This window comes from Tachyglossus aculeatus, chromosome 10 (genome assembly GCF_015852505.1).
Source record: "Tachyglossus aculeatus isolate mTacAcu1 chromosome 10, mTacAcu1.pri, whole genome shotgun sequence".
Classification (NCBI taxonomy): Eukaryota; Metazoa; Chordata; class Mammalia; order Monotremata; family Tachyglossidae; genus Tachyglossus; species Tachyglossus aculeatus.
In genome coordinates, this window is record NC_052075.1 from 19,303,547 (window position 1) to 19,320,025 (window position 16,479).

General features: G+C 51.8%; 1 protein-coding gene across 1 annotated transcript in view; it reads left to right on the forward strand.

The window, feature by feature from the left end:
- The window catches only part of REEP1 (receptor accessory protein 1), a 107,363-nt gene extending 91,214 nt beyond the window's left edge, over nucleotides 1-16,149 (forward strand). The window contains exons 8-10 of the mRNA XM_038752479.1: nucleotides 3,166-3,201; nucleotides 13,728-13,882; nucleotides 15,534-16,149. Coding sequence (XP_038608407.1) covers nucleotides 3,166-3,201; nucleotides 13,728-13,882; nucleotides 15,534-15,605 — 263 coding nt within the window. The 3' untranslated portion in view covers nucleotides 15,606-16,149. The remainder of the gene's footprint in view (nucleotides 1-3,165; nucleotides 3,202-13,727; nucleotides 13,883-15,533) is intronic.
- The last annotated feature ends 330 nt before the right edge of the window (nucleotides 16,150-16,479 follow it).

The following is a 16,479-nucleotide window of genomic DNA, read 5'->3' on the forward strand; positions in this document are numbered from 1 at the left end:
AATGGGGATTGAGTCTGCGAGCCCCTCGAGGGGCAGAGGCTGCCTCCAGCTCGATTTGCTTGTATCCACCCCGGCGCTTAGTACAGTGCCCGGCACACTGGAAGCGCTTGACAAATGCCACCGTTATCATCATCATCAATCGTATTTATTGAGCGCTTACTGTGTGCAGAGCACTGTACTAAGCGCTTGGGAAGTACAAGTTGGCAACATAATTATTACTATTCCGAGTGCCATCGGCGGGGTTTTCTGGCCGTCGCTCAGTACATCAGTCAACGGCATTTATCAGAGCACCGTACTTAAGCGCTTGGGAGAGGCCAGTACAACGGAGTCGGAAGACCCAATCGCTGCCTTCAAGGAGCTTACAGGCTCCAGGGGGAGAGAAGCAGCGTGGCTCAGTGGGAAGAGCCCGGGCTTTGGAGTCAGAGGTCATGGGTTCGAATCCCGGCTCTGCCAATTACCAGCTGGGTGACTTTGGGCAAGTCACTTCACTTCTCTGGGCCTCGGTGACCTCATCTGGAAAATGGGGATTAAGACCGGGAGCCCCCCGTGGGACAACCTGATCACCTTGTAACCTCCCCATCATCATTATCAGTCGTATTTATTGAGCGCTTACTATGTGCAGAGCACTGGACTAAGCGCTTGGGAAGTCCAAATTGGCAACATCGAGAGACAGTCCCTACCCAGCAGTGGGCTCACAGTCTAAAAGGGGGAGAGAGCTTAGAACAGTGCTTTGCATATAGAAAGCGCTTAATAAATGCCATTATTATTATTATTATTATGTAAAAAGCAATTATAGATAGGGGAAGCAGTGGTGAGGAGGAATGGGGTGTAACTACCATGGGGCTGGGGCTGGGGTGGGGAAATGTGGAAGAGCTGAGCTCACAGCGTTAATCTGCGACAACAGATGGACGTATGGCCAGGGGGAAGGGGACGGCGAGGGACCGCAGCTTTGTGGTCGGATGTCAGGGTGTAGATCGTCACCTTTTATGGTGAGGAAAATCCCCCCGGACTGGGGGACACCTCTCGTGGCCCAGTGGGGGGGACCGCTCTAATAATGCCCCCCGGCAGGCCACCGAGGGTGTTTATTGAGCGCTTATGGCGTGCAGAGACCGTACTGAGCGCTTGGGAGAGCGCGGCATACGGAGTCGATAGGCCCGTTCCATGCCCACGGCAGTCTAGAGGGAAGCTGGAGACCGATCTCGGCACAAGCTACTGAGTAACCAGGCCGCCGAGGGTATTTATTGAGCGCTTATTGCGTGCAGAGACCGTACTGAGCGCTTGGGAGAGCGTGGCATACGGAGTCGATAGGCCCGTTCCGTGCCCACGGCAGTCTAGAGGGAAGCTGGAGACCGATCTTGTCACAAGCTACTGAGTAACCAGGCCGCCGAGGGTATTTATTGAGCGCTTATTGCGTGCAGAGACCGTACTGAGCGCTTGGGAGAGCGCGGCGTATGGAGTCGATAGGCCCGTTCCGTGCCCACGGCAGTCTAGAGGGAAGCTGGAGACCGATCTCGGCACAAGCTACCGAGTAACCAGGCCGCCGAGGGTATTTATTGAGCGCTTATTGCGTGCAGAGACCGTACTGAGCGCTTGGGAGAGCGCGGCATACGGAGTCGACAGGCCCGTTCCGTGCCCACGGCAGTCTAGAGGGAAGCTGGAGACCGATCTCGGCACAAGCTACCGAGTAACCAGGCCACCGAGGGTATTTATTGAGCGCTTATTGCGTGCAGAGACCGTACTAAGCGCTTGGGAGAGCGCGGCATACGGAGTCGTTAGGCCCGTTCCGTTCCCACTGCAGTCTAGAGGGAAGCTGGACCGATCTGGGCACAAGCTACTGAGTAACCAGGCCGCCGAGGGTATTTATTGAGCGCTTATTGCGTGCAGAGACCGTACTGAGCGCTTGGGAGAGTGCGGCATACGAGTCGATAGGCCCGTTCTGTGCCCACGGCAGTCTAGAGCGAAGCTGGAGACCGATCTCGGCACAAGCTACTGAGTAACCAGGCCGCCGAGGGTATTTATTGAGCGCTTATTGCGTGCAGAGACCGTACTGAGCGCTTGGGAGAGTGCGGCATACGGAGTCGGTAGGCACATTCCGTGCCCACGGCAGTCTAGAGGGAAGCTGGAGACCGATCTTGGCACAAAGCTACTGAGTAACCAGGCCCCGAGGACCAGAGAAGCAGCGTGGCCCAGTGGTTAGGGCCCAGGCCTGGGAATCAGAAGGCCCTGGGTTCTAATCCTGACCCCACCACTTGTCTGCTGTGGGATCTTTTTTTTTCCAGTCGTATTTATTGAGCGCTTACGGTGTGTCGAGCACCGCTCTGAGCTCTTGGAAAGTACAATTCAGCAATAAAGACCGTCCCTGCCCACAACGGGCTTACAGTCTCTATGTCTGCCATGTGACCTTGGGGAAGTCACTTGACTTCCGCGCCTCAGTGACCTTATCTGTAAAATGGGGATTGATACTGTGAGTTCCATGTGGGACAGGGACTGTGGCCAACCTGATGGCCTTGTGTCTACCCCAGTACTTAGTACAGCGCTTAGAACAGTGCTCTGCACATAGTAAGTGCTTAATAAATGCTATTATTATTATATAATAATTATATAGAGAAGCAGCGTGGCTCAGTGGAAAGAGCGCGGGCTTTGGAGTCAGAGGTCATGGGTTCGAATCCCAGCTCTGCCACACGTCTGTTGTGTGACCTTGGGCAAGTCACTTAACTTCTCTGCGCCTCTGTAAAATAGGGATTAAGACTGTGAGCCCCCAGTGGGACAACTTAATCGCCTTGTATCCCCCCCAGCGCTTAGAACAGTGCTCTGCACAGAGTAAGCGCTTAGCAAATGCCATCACCATCATCATCATTATTATTATTATTATTATTGCACACAGAAAGCACTTAGCAAATACCGTACAATTTTAAAAAACCGGGTGTTGCACCCCCATTTCTGTATTTTTTTTTTTTAGGAAAAAACCACAGAGTGTAACAGGGTGCCCCTTTCCCCCCACTTCTGCAGTGCCCTATGAAAAGGTCTCCAGCAGTTGGGGAGGTGAGGGGCTGAATTATGAGGTACACCTGCCCCCGGGTCTCCCCGTCCCCCTCCTCCCCGCAACCCCGCACCTTCTCCCCAACATTTTGGCCTCCCCCGACTGACGGTTGGCTCCGTTGGCAGCGTGTACCTGCTGTTCGGCCTGTAGGACCCAGAAAGGTGAGTCGGGGGTCTCCTGGACCCCCACCCTCCGCGGAGTGCCGTGAACAGCTTCCCGGGGTCGCCGGCCCCCCGGGCGGGGGCCGTGGCCGCGTGGTCCTCACGGCCTCGGGAGGGGCTGGGGGGCTCTCAGTCCCTGCACCCCTTCTGAGAGACCCCCCCAGGGACCAGCGGAGCTAGTCAAGTCCGGCCAACGGTTCTGGCCCTCCGGGAGACAGACGAGCCCGCTGGCTAAAAAGCAGCGTGGCCTGCTGGAAGGAGCACGGCCCCGGGAGTCCCAGGTCCTGGGTTCTAATTCCGGCTCCGCAGCGCAACCCTGGGCAAATGGCGCCACTTCTCGGTGCCCCGGTTCCCTCATCCGTAAAACGGGGATTAAATCTTCCTACTTAAAGCGGGAGCCCCGTGTGGGACGGGGACGGCGTCCCATCTGATTCACCCCAGCACTCAGAACGGTGCTTGGCCCCTAGTAAGTGCTTAACGAGTACCATCGTCATCATTATTATCGTCGAGCGCCAGCCACGCCGTCCTCAAAGGGCCCCGGGCCGTGTGACGGAAGGAACAGAAGCCCGCGATGGTTTCTGGAGGGATTTCAGGGAGGGGAGGTACTTTAAAGGCCCCCCGGCGGGCCTTTCATCATCATCAATCGTATTTATCGAGCGCTTACTATGTGCAGAGCGCTGTACCAAGCGCTTGGGAAGTACAAATTGGCAACATATAGAGACAGTCCCTACCCAGCACAGTCGTTCATCCTACCATCCTGGGGACCCAGAGGACCACGCGGTCGGGGGGCGCCCATCACACAGCCGGCCGTGGTTTTGCCTTTAACCTGAGTTCCCCCCGGGGTTTCCTAACTGTGTGGCCCCAGCGAGGGTGCTGAGCTAACCAGCGGCTTGACCGACCCCTGGGCAACTCCCGTCGCCGTCCCCCCATCCTCACCTCAGCTGCGCTAACTAGCCCCCCCGCCCTCAGGGCCTGAGCAAGACGGACCCTCGAGACCACCCGCCGCCAACCACGCCGGACCACCGAGTCTCAACCGCATTGTGACTCCGTCGAGCCGCCCGTCAATCGGTGGTACTTACCGGGCGTTGACTGCGTGCAGAGCACTGGGTAAGAGCTCAGAAGACCGCGGTACAGGCGGTAGGCACCGTCCCTGCCCACGAGGAGCTGCAAATCCACGGGGGAGACGGACAATAAAATAAACTGTGGGAAAGAGGCCCACTGGCAACCCGCGGGGTAAGATCGCCTCGGGTCCCTGGGCTCTGTAGAGCCCGGGCTTGGGAGCCAGAAGGACCTGGGTTCTAATCCCGGCTCCACCACTTGGCCGCTGGGTCAAGTTGCTTCCCTTCTCTGAGCCTCAGCTACCTCCTCTGTAAAATGGGGGTGGAGACTGTCTTTTAGACTGTGAGCCCACTGTTGGGTAGGGACCGTCTCTATATGTTGCCAGTTTGTACTTCCCAAGCGCTTAGTACAGTGCTCTGCACATAGTAAGCGCTCAATAAATGCGATTGATGATGACTGTGAGCTCCACATAGGACAGGGACCGGGTCCAACCCGATGTGCTTGTAATAGTAATAATTATGGTATTTGTTTAAGCGTTTATGTGCCAAGCACTGGGGTCGAGATGGTTTAAAAAGGTTGTCCTACGAGGGGCTCACGCTTTTTGCCCATTTTACAGATGAGGTAACTGTGAGCCCTCTGTTGGGTAGGGACCGTCTCTATATGTTGCCAATTTGTACTTCCCAAGCGCTTAGCACAGTGCTCTGCACATAGTAAGCGCTCAGTAAATACGATCGATGATGACTGTGAGCTCCACATAGGACAGGGACCGGGTCCAACCCGATGTGCTTGTAATAGTAATAATTATGGTATTTGTTAAGTGTTTATTATGTGCCAAGCACTGGGGTCGAGACAGTTTAAAAAGGTTGTCCTACGAGGGGCTCACGCTTTTTGCCCATTTTACAGATGAGGTAACTGTGAGCCCTCTGTTGGGTAGGGACCGTCTCTATATGTTGCCAACTTGTACTTCCCAAGCGCTTAGTACAGTGCTCTGCACATAGTAAGCGCTCAATAAATGCGATTGATGATGACTGTGAGCTCCACATAGGACAGGGACCGGGTCCAACCCGATGTGCTTGTAATAGTAATAATTATGGTATTTGTTAAGCGTTTATTATGTGCCAAGCACTGGGGTAGAGACAGTTTAAAAAGGTTGTCCTACGAGGGGCTCACGCTTTTTGCCCATTTTACAGATGAGGTAACTGTGAGCCCTCTGTTGGGTAGGGACCGTCTCTATATGTTGCCAACTTGTACTTCCCAAGCGCTTAGTACAGTGCTCTGCACATAGTAAGCGCTCAGTAAATACGATTGATGATGACTGTGAGCTCCACATAGGACAGGGACCAGGTCCAACCCGATGTGCTTGTAATAGTAATAATAATAATAATTATGGTATTTGTTAAGCGTTTATTATGTGCCAAGCACTGGGGTAGAGACAATTTAAAAAGGTTGTCCTACGAGGGGCTCACGCTATTTCCCCATTTTACAGATGAGGTAACTGAGGTGACTGTGAGCCCTCTGTTGGGTAGGGACCGTCTCTATATGTTGCCAACTTGTACTTCCCAAGCGCTTAGTACAGTGCTCTGCACACAGTAAGCGCTCGATAAATACGATTGACTCACTGACTCGTATTGCACTCTGCCAAGCGCTCAGAACAGTGCTGTGCACATAGCACGGCTCAGTGGAAAGAGCCCGGGCTTTGGAGTCAGAGGTCATGGGTTCAAATCCCGGCTCCGCCAATTGTCAGCTGTGTGACTTTGGGCGAGTCACTTAACTTCTCTGGGCCTCAGTTACCTCACCTGTAAAATGGGGATTAAGACTGAGCCCCCCGTCGGACAACCTGATCACCTTGTAACCTCCCCAGCGCTTAGAACAGTGCTTTGCACATAGTAAGCGCTTAATAAATGCCATCGTTATTATTAGAGAAGCAGCGTGGCTCGGTGGAAAAGAGCCCGGGCTTTGGAGTCAGAGGTCATGGGTTCAAATCCTGACTCCGCCAATTGCCAGCTGTGTGACTTTGGGCAAGTCACTTCACTTCTCTGGGCCTCAGTTCCCTCATCGGTAAAATGGGGATGAAGACTTTGAGCGCACCGTGGGACAACCTGATCAACTTGTAACCTCCCCAGCGCTTAGAACAGTGCTTTGCACGTAGTAAGCGCTTAATCAATGCCATCATTATTAGTAGTAGTAGTAAGCACTCCATAAATACCAGGGATTGATTGATTGTCACCTCTGCCCCACCCCTTTCCTCTTTCCCTGTGTGTTGATGTGTGTTTTTGTCACTTTGGCCCCCTTTTCCTCCTTTGCCATGTGTGTTTGCGTGTGTATGTTTCAGTATGTTTGAGAAGCAGCGTGGCTCAGTGGAAAAGAGCCCGGGCTTTGGAGTCAGAGGTCATGGGTTCAAATTCCGGCTCCGCCAATTGTCAGCTGTGTGACTTTGGGCAAGTCACTTCTTCTCTGGGCCTCATTCCCTCATCGGTAAAATGGGGATGAAGACTTTGAGCGCACCGTGGGACAACCTGATCACCTTGTAACCTCCCCAGCGCTTAGAACAGTGCTTGGCACGTAGTAAGTGCTTAATAAATGCCATCATTATTATTAGTAGTAGTAAGCACTCCATAAATACCAGGGATTGATTGATTGTCACCTCTGCCCCACCCCTTTCCTCTTTCCCTGTGTGTTTTTGGCACTTTGGCCCCCTTTTCCTCCTTTGCTGTGTGTGTTTGCGTGTGTATGTTTCTGTCACCTTTGCCTCACCCTCCTTCCCTCTTTCCATGTGTGGGGGTGTGTGTGTGTGTCTGATTTCATCTTTTTTCCTGCCTTTTTGCCAACACCCTCAAGAGGCCACGCACCCCCGTGGAAAATCATCATCATCATCATCAATCATATTTATTGAGCGCTTACTGTGTGCAGAGCACTGTACTAAGCGCTTGGGAAGTACAAATTGGCAACATATAGAGACAGTCCCTACCCAACATTGGGCTCACAGTCTAAAAGAAATGGTATTTGTTAAGCGCTTTTTATGTGCCAAGCACTGTTCTAAGCGCTGGGAGGTTACAAGGTAATTCTCACAATCTTAATCCCCATTGTACAGATGAGGGAACTGAGGCCCAGAGAAGTGAAGTGACTGGCTCAAAGTCACACAGCCGACGTGCGGCGGAGTCGGGATACGAACCCACGACCTCGGACTCCCAAGCCCGGGCTCTTTCCGCTGAGCCACGCTGCTTCTCAATATGGTCGAATGTATATTTTTTCATCATCATCAATCGTATTTATTGAGCGCTTACTATGTGCAGAGCACTGTACTAAGCGCTTGGGAAGTACAAATCGGCAACATATAGGGACAGTCCCTACCCAACAGTGGGCTCACACACGGACTAACCACCACCCTGCCCGACACCTGTCCCTCATCCCCCCCATAGAGAGGTAAGGCGTGATCTCGGTCCCAGAAGTCAGAAGAAACGGGTTTGAGTCCCAATAATAATAATGATGACATTTATTAAGCGCTTACTATGTGCAAAGCACTGTTCTAAGCGCTGGGGAGGTTACAAGGTGATCAGGTTGTCCAACATGGGGCTCACAGTCTCAATCCCCATTTTACAGATGAGGTAACTGAGGCCCAGAGAAGTTAAGTGACTTGCCCAAAGTCACACAGCTGACAAGTGGCAGAGCCGGGGTTTGAACCCATGACCTCTGACTCAAAAGCCTGGGCTCTTCTCCACTGAGCCACGCTGCTTCTCCCAGCCCGGCCAGGTTTGCGTGGCCTCTCTGAGGGTCAATCAATCAATCAATCAATCAATCGTATTTATTGAGCGCTTACTGTATGCAGAGCACTGTACTAAGCACTTGGGAAGTACAAGCTGGCATCATATAGAGACAGTCCCTACCCAACAGCAGGCTCGCAGTCTAAAAGGGGGAGACAGAGAACAAAACCAAACATACCAACAAAATGAAATAAATAGAATAGATATGTACAAGTAAAATAAATAAATAGAGTAATAAATATGTACAAACATTTATACATATATATGTCAGTCAGCCAACTAGCAGTGATGTGGGGAGGCAACGTGGCTCAGTGGAAAGAGCCCGGGCTTTGGAGTCAGAGGCCATGGGTTCAAATCCCGGCTCCGCCGCCTGTCAGCTGGGTGACTTTGGGCAAGTCACTTCACTTCTCTGGGCCTCAGTTCCCTCATCTATAAAATGGGGATTAAGGCTGTGAGCCCCCCGTGGGACAACCTGATCACCTTGTACCTACCCCAGCGCTTAGAACAGCGCTTTGCACATAGTAAGCGCTTAACAAATACCAACATTATCATCATTATTATTATTATTATTATTATTGTTATGTGTCAACGCGTCCCCGGGAAATCATCCTAGGGCCCTGGAGGTGCCCCGGTGCGGTCGTGTGGATTAGGGACGGAAATTGTTCCGCGTTGGTGAGAGGGAAACGTTAAGAGCCCCAGGACTTTGCGTGTTGATCGTTCTCCGGCCTGACGGTTTGTTCTTTTCTTTTCTCCATGTCAATATTATGGGACTGCGATGTAAGTGTTCCACGTTCGCATGCCTCTTTCCGCCCGAGCCGTTTGCCGCTGTCTCCGGGCTGGTTTTAACCCATTAATTTTTCGTGTGTGTGTGTTTTTTTGCTAACCAGGCAGCCTCCTGCTGCTCCTCCGCTCACCTGGCAGAGCCTCAGTTGGCTTTTGTTCTTCTGTGCCGGGCGACGGTATTCCTTAGGTGCCCATTTTGGGCCCAGCACTGTTCCAAGTGCGGAAGCGGATAATGGATAGTCTTTTAGACTGTGAGCCCACTGTTGGGTAGGGACCGTCTCTATATGTTGCCAACTTGTACTTCCCAAGCGCTTAGTACAGTGCTCTGCACCCAGGAAGCGCTCGATAAATACGATCGATGATGACGATGAAGAGAAGCAGCGTGGCTCACTGGAAAGAGCCCGGGCTTTGGAGTCAGCGTTCGTGGGTTCAAATCCCGGCTCCACCAATTGTCAGCTGGGTGACTTTGGGGAAGTCACTTCTCCGGGCCTCAGTTCCCTCATCTGTAAAATGGGGATTAAGACCGGGAGCCCCCCGTGGGACAACCTGATCACCTTGTAAACTCCCCAGCGCTTAGAACAGTGCTTTGCGCATAGTAAGCGCTTAATAAATGCCATCATTATTATTATTATTATGATGATGGATAGAGCTAGTGCCTGGGAATCAGAAAGACCTGAGTTCTAGTCCCGACTCCACCGCTTGTCTGCTGTGTGACCTCGGGCAAGCCGCTTCTCTGGGCCTCATCTGTAAAATGGGGATTCAGAGTCTGATCCCCACGTGGGACGGGGACTGCACCCAATCTGATTAACCTGCATCTCCCCCAATGCTCCAAACAGTGCTTGACACATAGTAAGCGCCTCACAAGTACCATAATTATTATCATTAAGAGCTGGGGGAGATGCAAGTTAATCAGGGTGGACACAGTCCCTGTCCCACACGGGGCTCACCGTCCGAGTGCGATGATTTCCTAAGGTCAGTCGACCGGTGGTATTTATCGAGTGTGGAGCGCTGTACTGAGCGCTTGGGAGAGTCGGTAGACGCATTCCCTGCCCGGAACGAGGTGGGCCCAGAGTTATTTTCCCGGATCTGACCACGGAAACGGCGTCGTGAGGCGCTTCCCTCGTGGGCCTGTGAGGAGAGCATGGGCTGGTCCCTGGGCCTGGTGCTCAAGGTAAACGCTTAGAACAGTGCCTTGCACATAGTAAGCGCTCAATAAATACGATTGATGATAGTAAGCGCTTAATAAATGCCATTATTGTTATTATTCCTATCATGTTGCCAACTTGTACTTCCCAAGCGCTTAGTACAGTGCTCTGCACACAGTAAGCGCTCAATAAATACGACTGTTGATAGTAAGCGCCTAATAAATGCCATTATTGTTATTATTCCTATCATGTTGCCAACTTGTACTTCCCAAGCTCTTAGTACAGTGCTCTGCACACAGTAAGCGCTCAATAAATACGACTGATGATGGTAAGCGCTTAATAAATGCCATTATTGTTATTATTACTATCATGTTGCCAACTTGTACTTCCCAAGCTCTTAGTACAGTGCTCTGCACACAGTAAGCGCTCAATAAATATGACTGATGATAGTAAGCGCTTAATAAATGCCATTATTGTTATTATTCCTATCATGTTGCCAACTTGTACTTCCCAAGCGCTTAGTACAGTGCTCTGCACACAGTAAGCGCTCAATAAATACGCTTGATGATAGTAAGCGCTTAATAAATGCCATTATTGTTATTATTATTATTATTCTTATTATTATTAATTCAGCCCTCCAGGCTCTTCAGTAGGAAGCTGGGCTTGGGCTCAGGGAATATCAGATGGAGGGAGGCAGGGCTAGATGACTTTCACACCTCCGCTCTTCCCGGAAGTCATTCATTCAATCATATTTATTGAGCGCTTACTGTGTGCAGAGCACTGTACTAAGCGCTTGGGAAGTACAGGTTGGCAACATATAGAGATGGCCCCTACGCAACAAAGGGCTTACAGTCTAGAAGCGCTTTGCACACAGTAAGCGCTTAATAAATGCTATTATTATTATTAGAAGGGGGAGACAGACCACAAAACAAAACACGTAGACAGGTGTCAAAATCACAAAATAAATAGAGTACAGTGCTTAATACAGTGTGTGGCATATAGTAACTGCTTAATTCTGTTATATTGTACCCCATATTGTAAAATAAGCAGATAAAAGTTCCTGACTGCGGACTGGCTGAACAAGGAGGGGGGGTTGGGGAATCTGCTTCCCTGAAGATGTGTTTCGAAAAAAATCAATCGTATTTATTGAGCGCTTACTGTGTGCAGAGGACTGTACTAAGCGCTTGGGAAGTACAAGTTGGCAACATAGAGAGACGGTCCCTACCCAACAGTGGGCTCACAGTCTAAAAAGCATCCAATGTCATCCGAACGGGAGTGGGGAATCCCGCCCGGAGGAAAGGAGCGGAGCCGATCCCTCTTCGCGGGACCGTTTGGAGGCCCGAGCTAGACTGTAAGCGCGTCGTGGGCGGGGAATGCGTCTGTTCATTGTTGCGTTGTTCTCTCCCAAGCGCTCAGTACAGCGATCTGCGCACAGGAAGCGCTCAATAAATGATAGGATTGAAAGAATGAACCGAGGCACAGCAGTGCTCCGGGATGAAGAGGGAAATCAGAGGCCGGCTGAGCCATTGTGCACTTGTATTTCCATCTGCTGGCCAGCCAGGAAGGCCGTGAAACGACGATCACACTCTGCTGCTACAGGGCGATCAGTTAATCGGTGGTATTTATTGATCGCTTAAGGTGTGTAGCACACTGTGCTGAGCGCTCGGGAGAGTACGACACAACAGAATTAGCAGGCGCGGGGTCTGCCCACAACGATCTTGCAGTTTGGAGCTAATTCCTCTCTAATGCCACGCATGTTGTGTGTCGTTTTTGGTTTGGTTTGGTTTGGTTTGGAAGCCGTGTGCTGTGTCCCGTGCATCCCGGAATTCAAAGCGAAGCCCGGGATTTTTGGGAGAGTTTAGGAGCAGGGGCGGAAGGGTCGGACGAGTCTGGGGCTTCGGTCCGGGCCAACGGGGACGTCCCTCTCCCGATCTAGACTGTGAACCTGCTGTTGGGTAGGAACCGTCTTTATACGTTGCCAACTTGTACTTCCCGAGCGCTTAGTACAGTGCTCTGCACACAGTAAGCGCTCAATAAATACGATTGATTGATTCCCTCACATAAATTTTTCCCCAGCCCTTCCCCTTCCCCCCCTCACCCCGCTGGAAAAAAATGCAATCCGCATTCTCAGCATAATTTAATAATAACGATGATATTTGTTCAGCGCTTACTATGTGCAAAGCACTGTTCTAAGCGCTCGGGGGATACGAGGTGATATTTGTTCAGCGCTTACTATGTGCAAAGCACTGTTCTAAGCGCTCGGGGGATACGAGGTGATATTTGTTCAGCGCTTACTATGTGCAAAGCACTGTTCTAAGCGCTCGGGGGATGCAAGGTGATCAGGTTGTCCCACGTGGGGCTCACGGTCTTAATCGTGAGAAGCAGCGCGGCACAGTGGGAAAGAGCCCGGGCTTTGGAGTCAGAGGTCGTGGGTTCAAATCCCGGCTCCGCCAATTAGCTGTGTGACTTTGGGCAAGTCACTTAACTTCTCAGGGCCTCAGTTCCCTCCTCTGGAAAATGGGGATGAAGACTGTGAGCCCCCCCGGGGACAACCTGATAGAATAGATATGTACAAGTAAAATAAATGCAAGTTCGGTGCCAAACTGACTTGTTCCTCGTTCCTTGTCCTTGTATTTCCTCTGCCTCCCCACCCGCCCGCCCCGTAGCGAAACGGGCAAAAAAGCATCTCAAGGGAGCAAGAGATGAGGCAGAAGGACTCATTAATTCCTTCCTCTCCCTCTCGTCCCCCTCTCCATCCCCCGCATCTTACCTCCTTCCCTTCCCCACAGCACCTGTATATACGTATATATGTTTGTACATATTTATTACTCTATTTTACTTGTACATATCTATTCTATTTATTTTATTTCGTCAGTATGTTTGGTTTTGTTCTCTGTCTCCCCCTTTTAGAGTGTGAGCCCACTGTTGGGTAGGGACTGTCTCTAGATGTTGCCAGCTTGGACTTCCCAAGCGCTTAGTACAGTGCTCTGCACACAGTAAGCGCTCAATAAACACGATGGATGATGATGATTAATCTGCCAAATGGATGCCAGCCCCAGCCTGTACTTCAAGGACATCTAAATTTAGGCCTCTGTCTGCAGTTGTTCACGTTGCCTTTCTTCCTGCCCTATAAATGGAGTTGGAGCCCCAGACTTTCTGACCTCTCCAAATCGAACGAGGTAGCCACAACGCCTAGATCTTTTCAGGTTTCTTCGCGTGATGCCGCTTATGACCCCGGTGTTTTGCTCAATCAATCAGTCAATCAATCAATCGATCGTATTTATTGAGCGCTTACTGTGTGCAGAGCACTGTACTAAGCGCTTGGGAAGTACAAGCTGGAAACATATACAGTCCCTACCCAAGCTGATGTTGTCACAGCAACCTCAGTTGGGAATCCACTGGGCTCTCGTCTCCGACACGACGCCGAGGTCAGCCCAATCCTAGCACAGATAATTATGTTATTGTGAAAAAATCTGGGTTTTTTAACGTTACCGGTTAAGCGCTAACTATGTATCGAGTACCGGGGTCGATAATGGTTACTCCGCACTATTCCGCGGCGACCGGAGACCCACCATTATCCGCGACGGGCAGAAAAATCCCAGACGAGTTGGGGTCGTTTCCATTCTCTAACCACGCTCGGATTGTGCCGTGTGGAATCCGGCCGGGATTTCTAACAGCCGGCTGGGTGCCGCGTCTTCCCTTTCCACGTGGGAAAGGACTCTGATCTCTCCCTGCCGCCCCTGTCCCCGCCGCGCGTAGACATTAAACGGACGCTAAGTGTTCGAGGAAGACGTGGACGAGGGGGGAGCGAAGCCCGGGCCGGGCCGCGGTGACGTGAACGCGTTAGAGTTCTCGGACGATGAAGAGGAGGACGATCTTCTGGATTACGTGTACAAGTTCAGAGCACCCAGAAAGGCAGAGCTACCTCTAGAGGTACCTGTCTGCGCGGGAAAGAACGCGCGTTTTTAGGGTCAAAGATCCCGCAGACGATTTGTACTTCCCAAGCGCTTAGTACAGTGCTCTGCACATAGTAAGCGCTCAATAAATACGATTGATGATGATGATGATGATGATTACACGCCCTTCAAAGCCTTACTGAAGGCCCATCTCCTCCAAGAAGCCTTCCCAGACTAAGCCCTCCTTTCCTCTTCTCCCACCCCCTTCTGCATTGCACTGACTTGCTCCCTTTATTCATCCCCCTCTCCCCCCGGCCCCACAGTGTTTAGGTACATAATCCGTCATTTTATTGGTTTATATTAATGTCGATCTCCCCCTCTAGACCGCAAGCTCGTTGTGGGCAGGGAATGTGTTTATTGTTTTATTGTACTCGCCCAGGCGCTCAGGACAGTGCACGCAGTAGGCGCTCGGTAAATATGATTGACTGACTGACTTTCTTTCATTCAATAAGCTGGGCCCCAATCCAACTCTCTCCCAGTAGGGCCTGGAGTGGCACAGAGTTTGTGAGGTCCCAAGTGTCGGCACTACTTGATTACTTTGTACCCCCCCTCAGCGCTTAGAACAGCGCTTGGCACATAGTAAGCGCTTAACAAATGCCACCATTACTATTAAGTGTCTGCTGAGTGTCCTCGGGCAAGTCACTTCACTTCTCTGGGCCACAGTGACTTTACAAGAGTGTGAGCCCCATGGGGGGACAGGGACTGTCCCTGTACGTACCCCAACGCTTAGAACAGTGAGCGCTTAGCAAGTACAATGATTATTACTATTCATTTATCTTCTCCCACCTCTCCCTTTCCTCTTTCCCTCTCCTTTCAGACTCTCTCCTCTCTTCCCCTTCCCCAACTCTCCCCCGCCAGAGTCAGTCAGTCAGTTGAGCACTTACTCTGTGCAGAGCGCTGCTGACTAAGCACTTGGGAGAGTCCCATACAACAATACAAGACACCTTTATCTCTGCCTCTCTTCCCCTCCCTTTTTCCTTTCCCCCACCACGTTGCTCACCCCAGCTGGCGGCCCTCGGGGGCTTCGAAACGTTGCCAGGCTCGGACGGCATTCTCAGAATGGCATTTCTCCCGCATCCTTTGTAAACTAGTCGAGTTTAAGAGAAGGAAGAGTCCCCCACGTCAGGAGGATCCCACGCGGGCCAGGGCGACTGGCCAGGGGACCGGGCCCCCTCCTTGGGGATGTGCCCTCCGGGAGATGTGCCGAGTCCCTTATAAAAAGCCCTAGACCAAAATGTCCAATCTGCCCTCGTCCAGGTGACTCTGAACCAGACCGACTCCATCACCGTCTTCCGGGGGAGTAGGTCACTCCTAGAGCGGTCACGCGGTTTGAATCCAAGTGGCCCGGAAGTGAGTCACCCGACCGTGGTGGTTTAACATCGTTTTGCTGATTCTCTCCTGCTAAAGGAAGAATGTAAGGCTTGGAGCCCTTTTGTGAGGAGCGCTTTCGTGTGGAAACCGGAGCGAGCTGCTCCTCGGGGAGGTAGCGGATACGGCACAGGCCTGGGACTTAATTCCGGCTCCGCCGCTGGTCCGCCGGGCGACCCTATCCCCTCAGCCTTGCCGCCTCCCTGTCATCGTCACGCGCGGACCCTCGGCTAACGGCGTTCCCCCGGCTCTCTCGCCAGGCACCGCCTAGATCCCTCCGATCTCGCTCCAGGAGGAAAAGTACCTCATCCTCTGCCACCGAAACCAAGTGAGTGCGATGAGCCAACAGCCTCGAGATCCACAGGACGTCTCCTCTCTGCCTTACGGAGCTAATCACTAATAACGTAGAAAACAGCGAGCTGAGGGTGCTTCTAAGTGTGTGGCATCACAGACCCGACCCTCTCTCTCTCTCCCCTTTGCCTTTTTACCTTTTTTTCGGGGGGCGGGGTGGGGTGGGGGACCCTCAAGTCCTCCGCGGATTTCCGTCTCCCACAACCTAGCCGTTCCCAACTTAGCGGGAAAGGGCCCCGGTGGCGATCTCGGCTTAGTTTCGGATCTACGGGACGGACTCCAGCTAATCCCGTCGCGGTGTACATGTGTAATTTATGAGTTGCTTGCTTGGTTTTTAGCCTGTAAATATAACCCGAGCGATTTCTTTTTAAGCCCCCCTCCCCACCCCCCTGCCGCTTGGTAGTAGTGCTTCGGACTATAATGTATTTATTTATGGCTTTTTGATTAGCCCGGGGGAGTTCCGGGAGGCACCCGTGGTCATGTGAGAAGACTGTGAACTCAAAAAAGAATGATGTAAAAGCAAAACGAAAGAAACCCGGAATTCTTTTGACTCTAGAGAACGTCTCGGATGTTTTACAACGGCTGTCGGACGCCACTCTTGATCTTTTTTTTCCTCTCTAATCTTTCTTTCCCGGTGCTTCCGTCAAATATGTACACTTTCGGCAAGGAGGAGGAGGAGCAGTTCACTGCAGGAGGGATGTAGAGATGTACGGGCAGTGGCCACCGCCATCCAGAATCCTTTCCCTTTTCGGATACGGTGCGGCCTGACTCTTCCCCGCCCTTTAGATGAGGTGAGGAGGAGGAGGAGAGCTGAGAACTCGATGCCAAGTGAAATGCAGGAGGCGCATTTCAGAG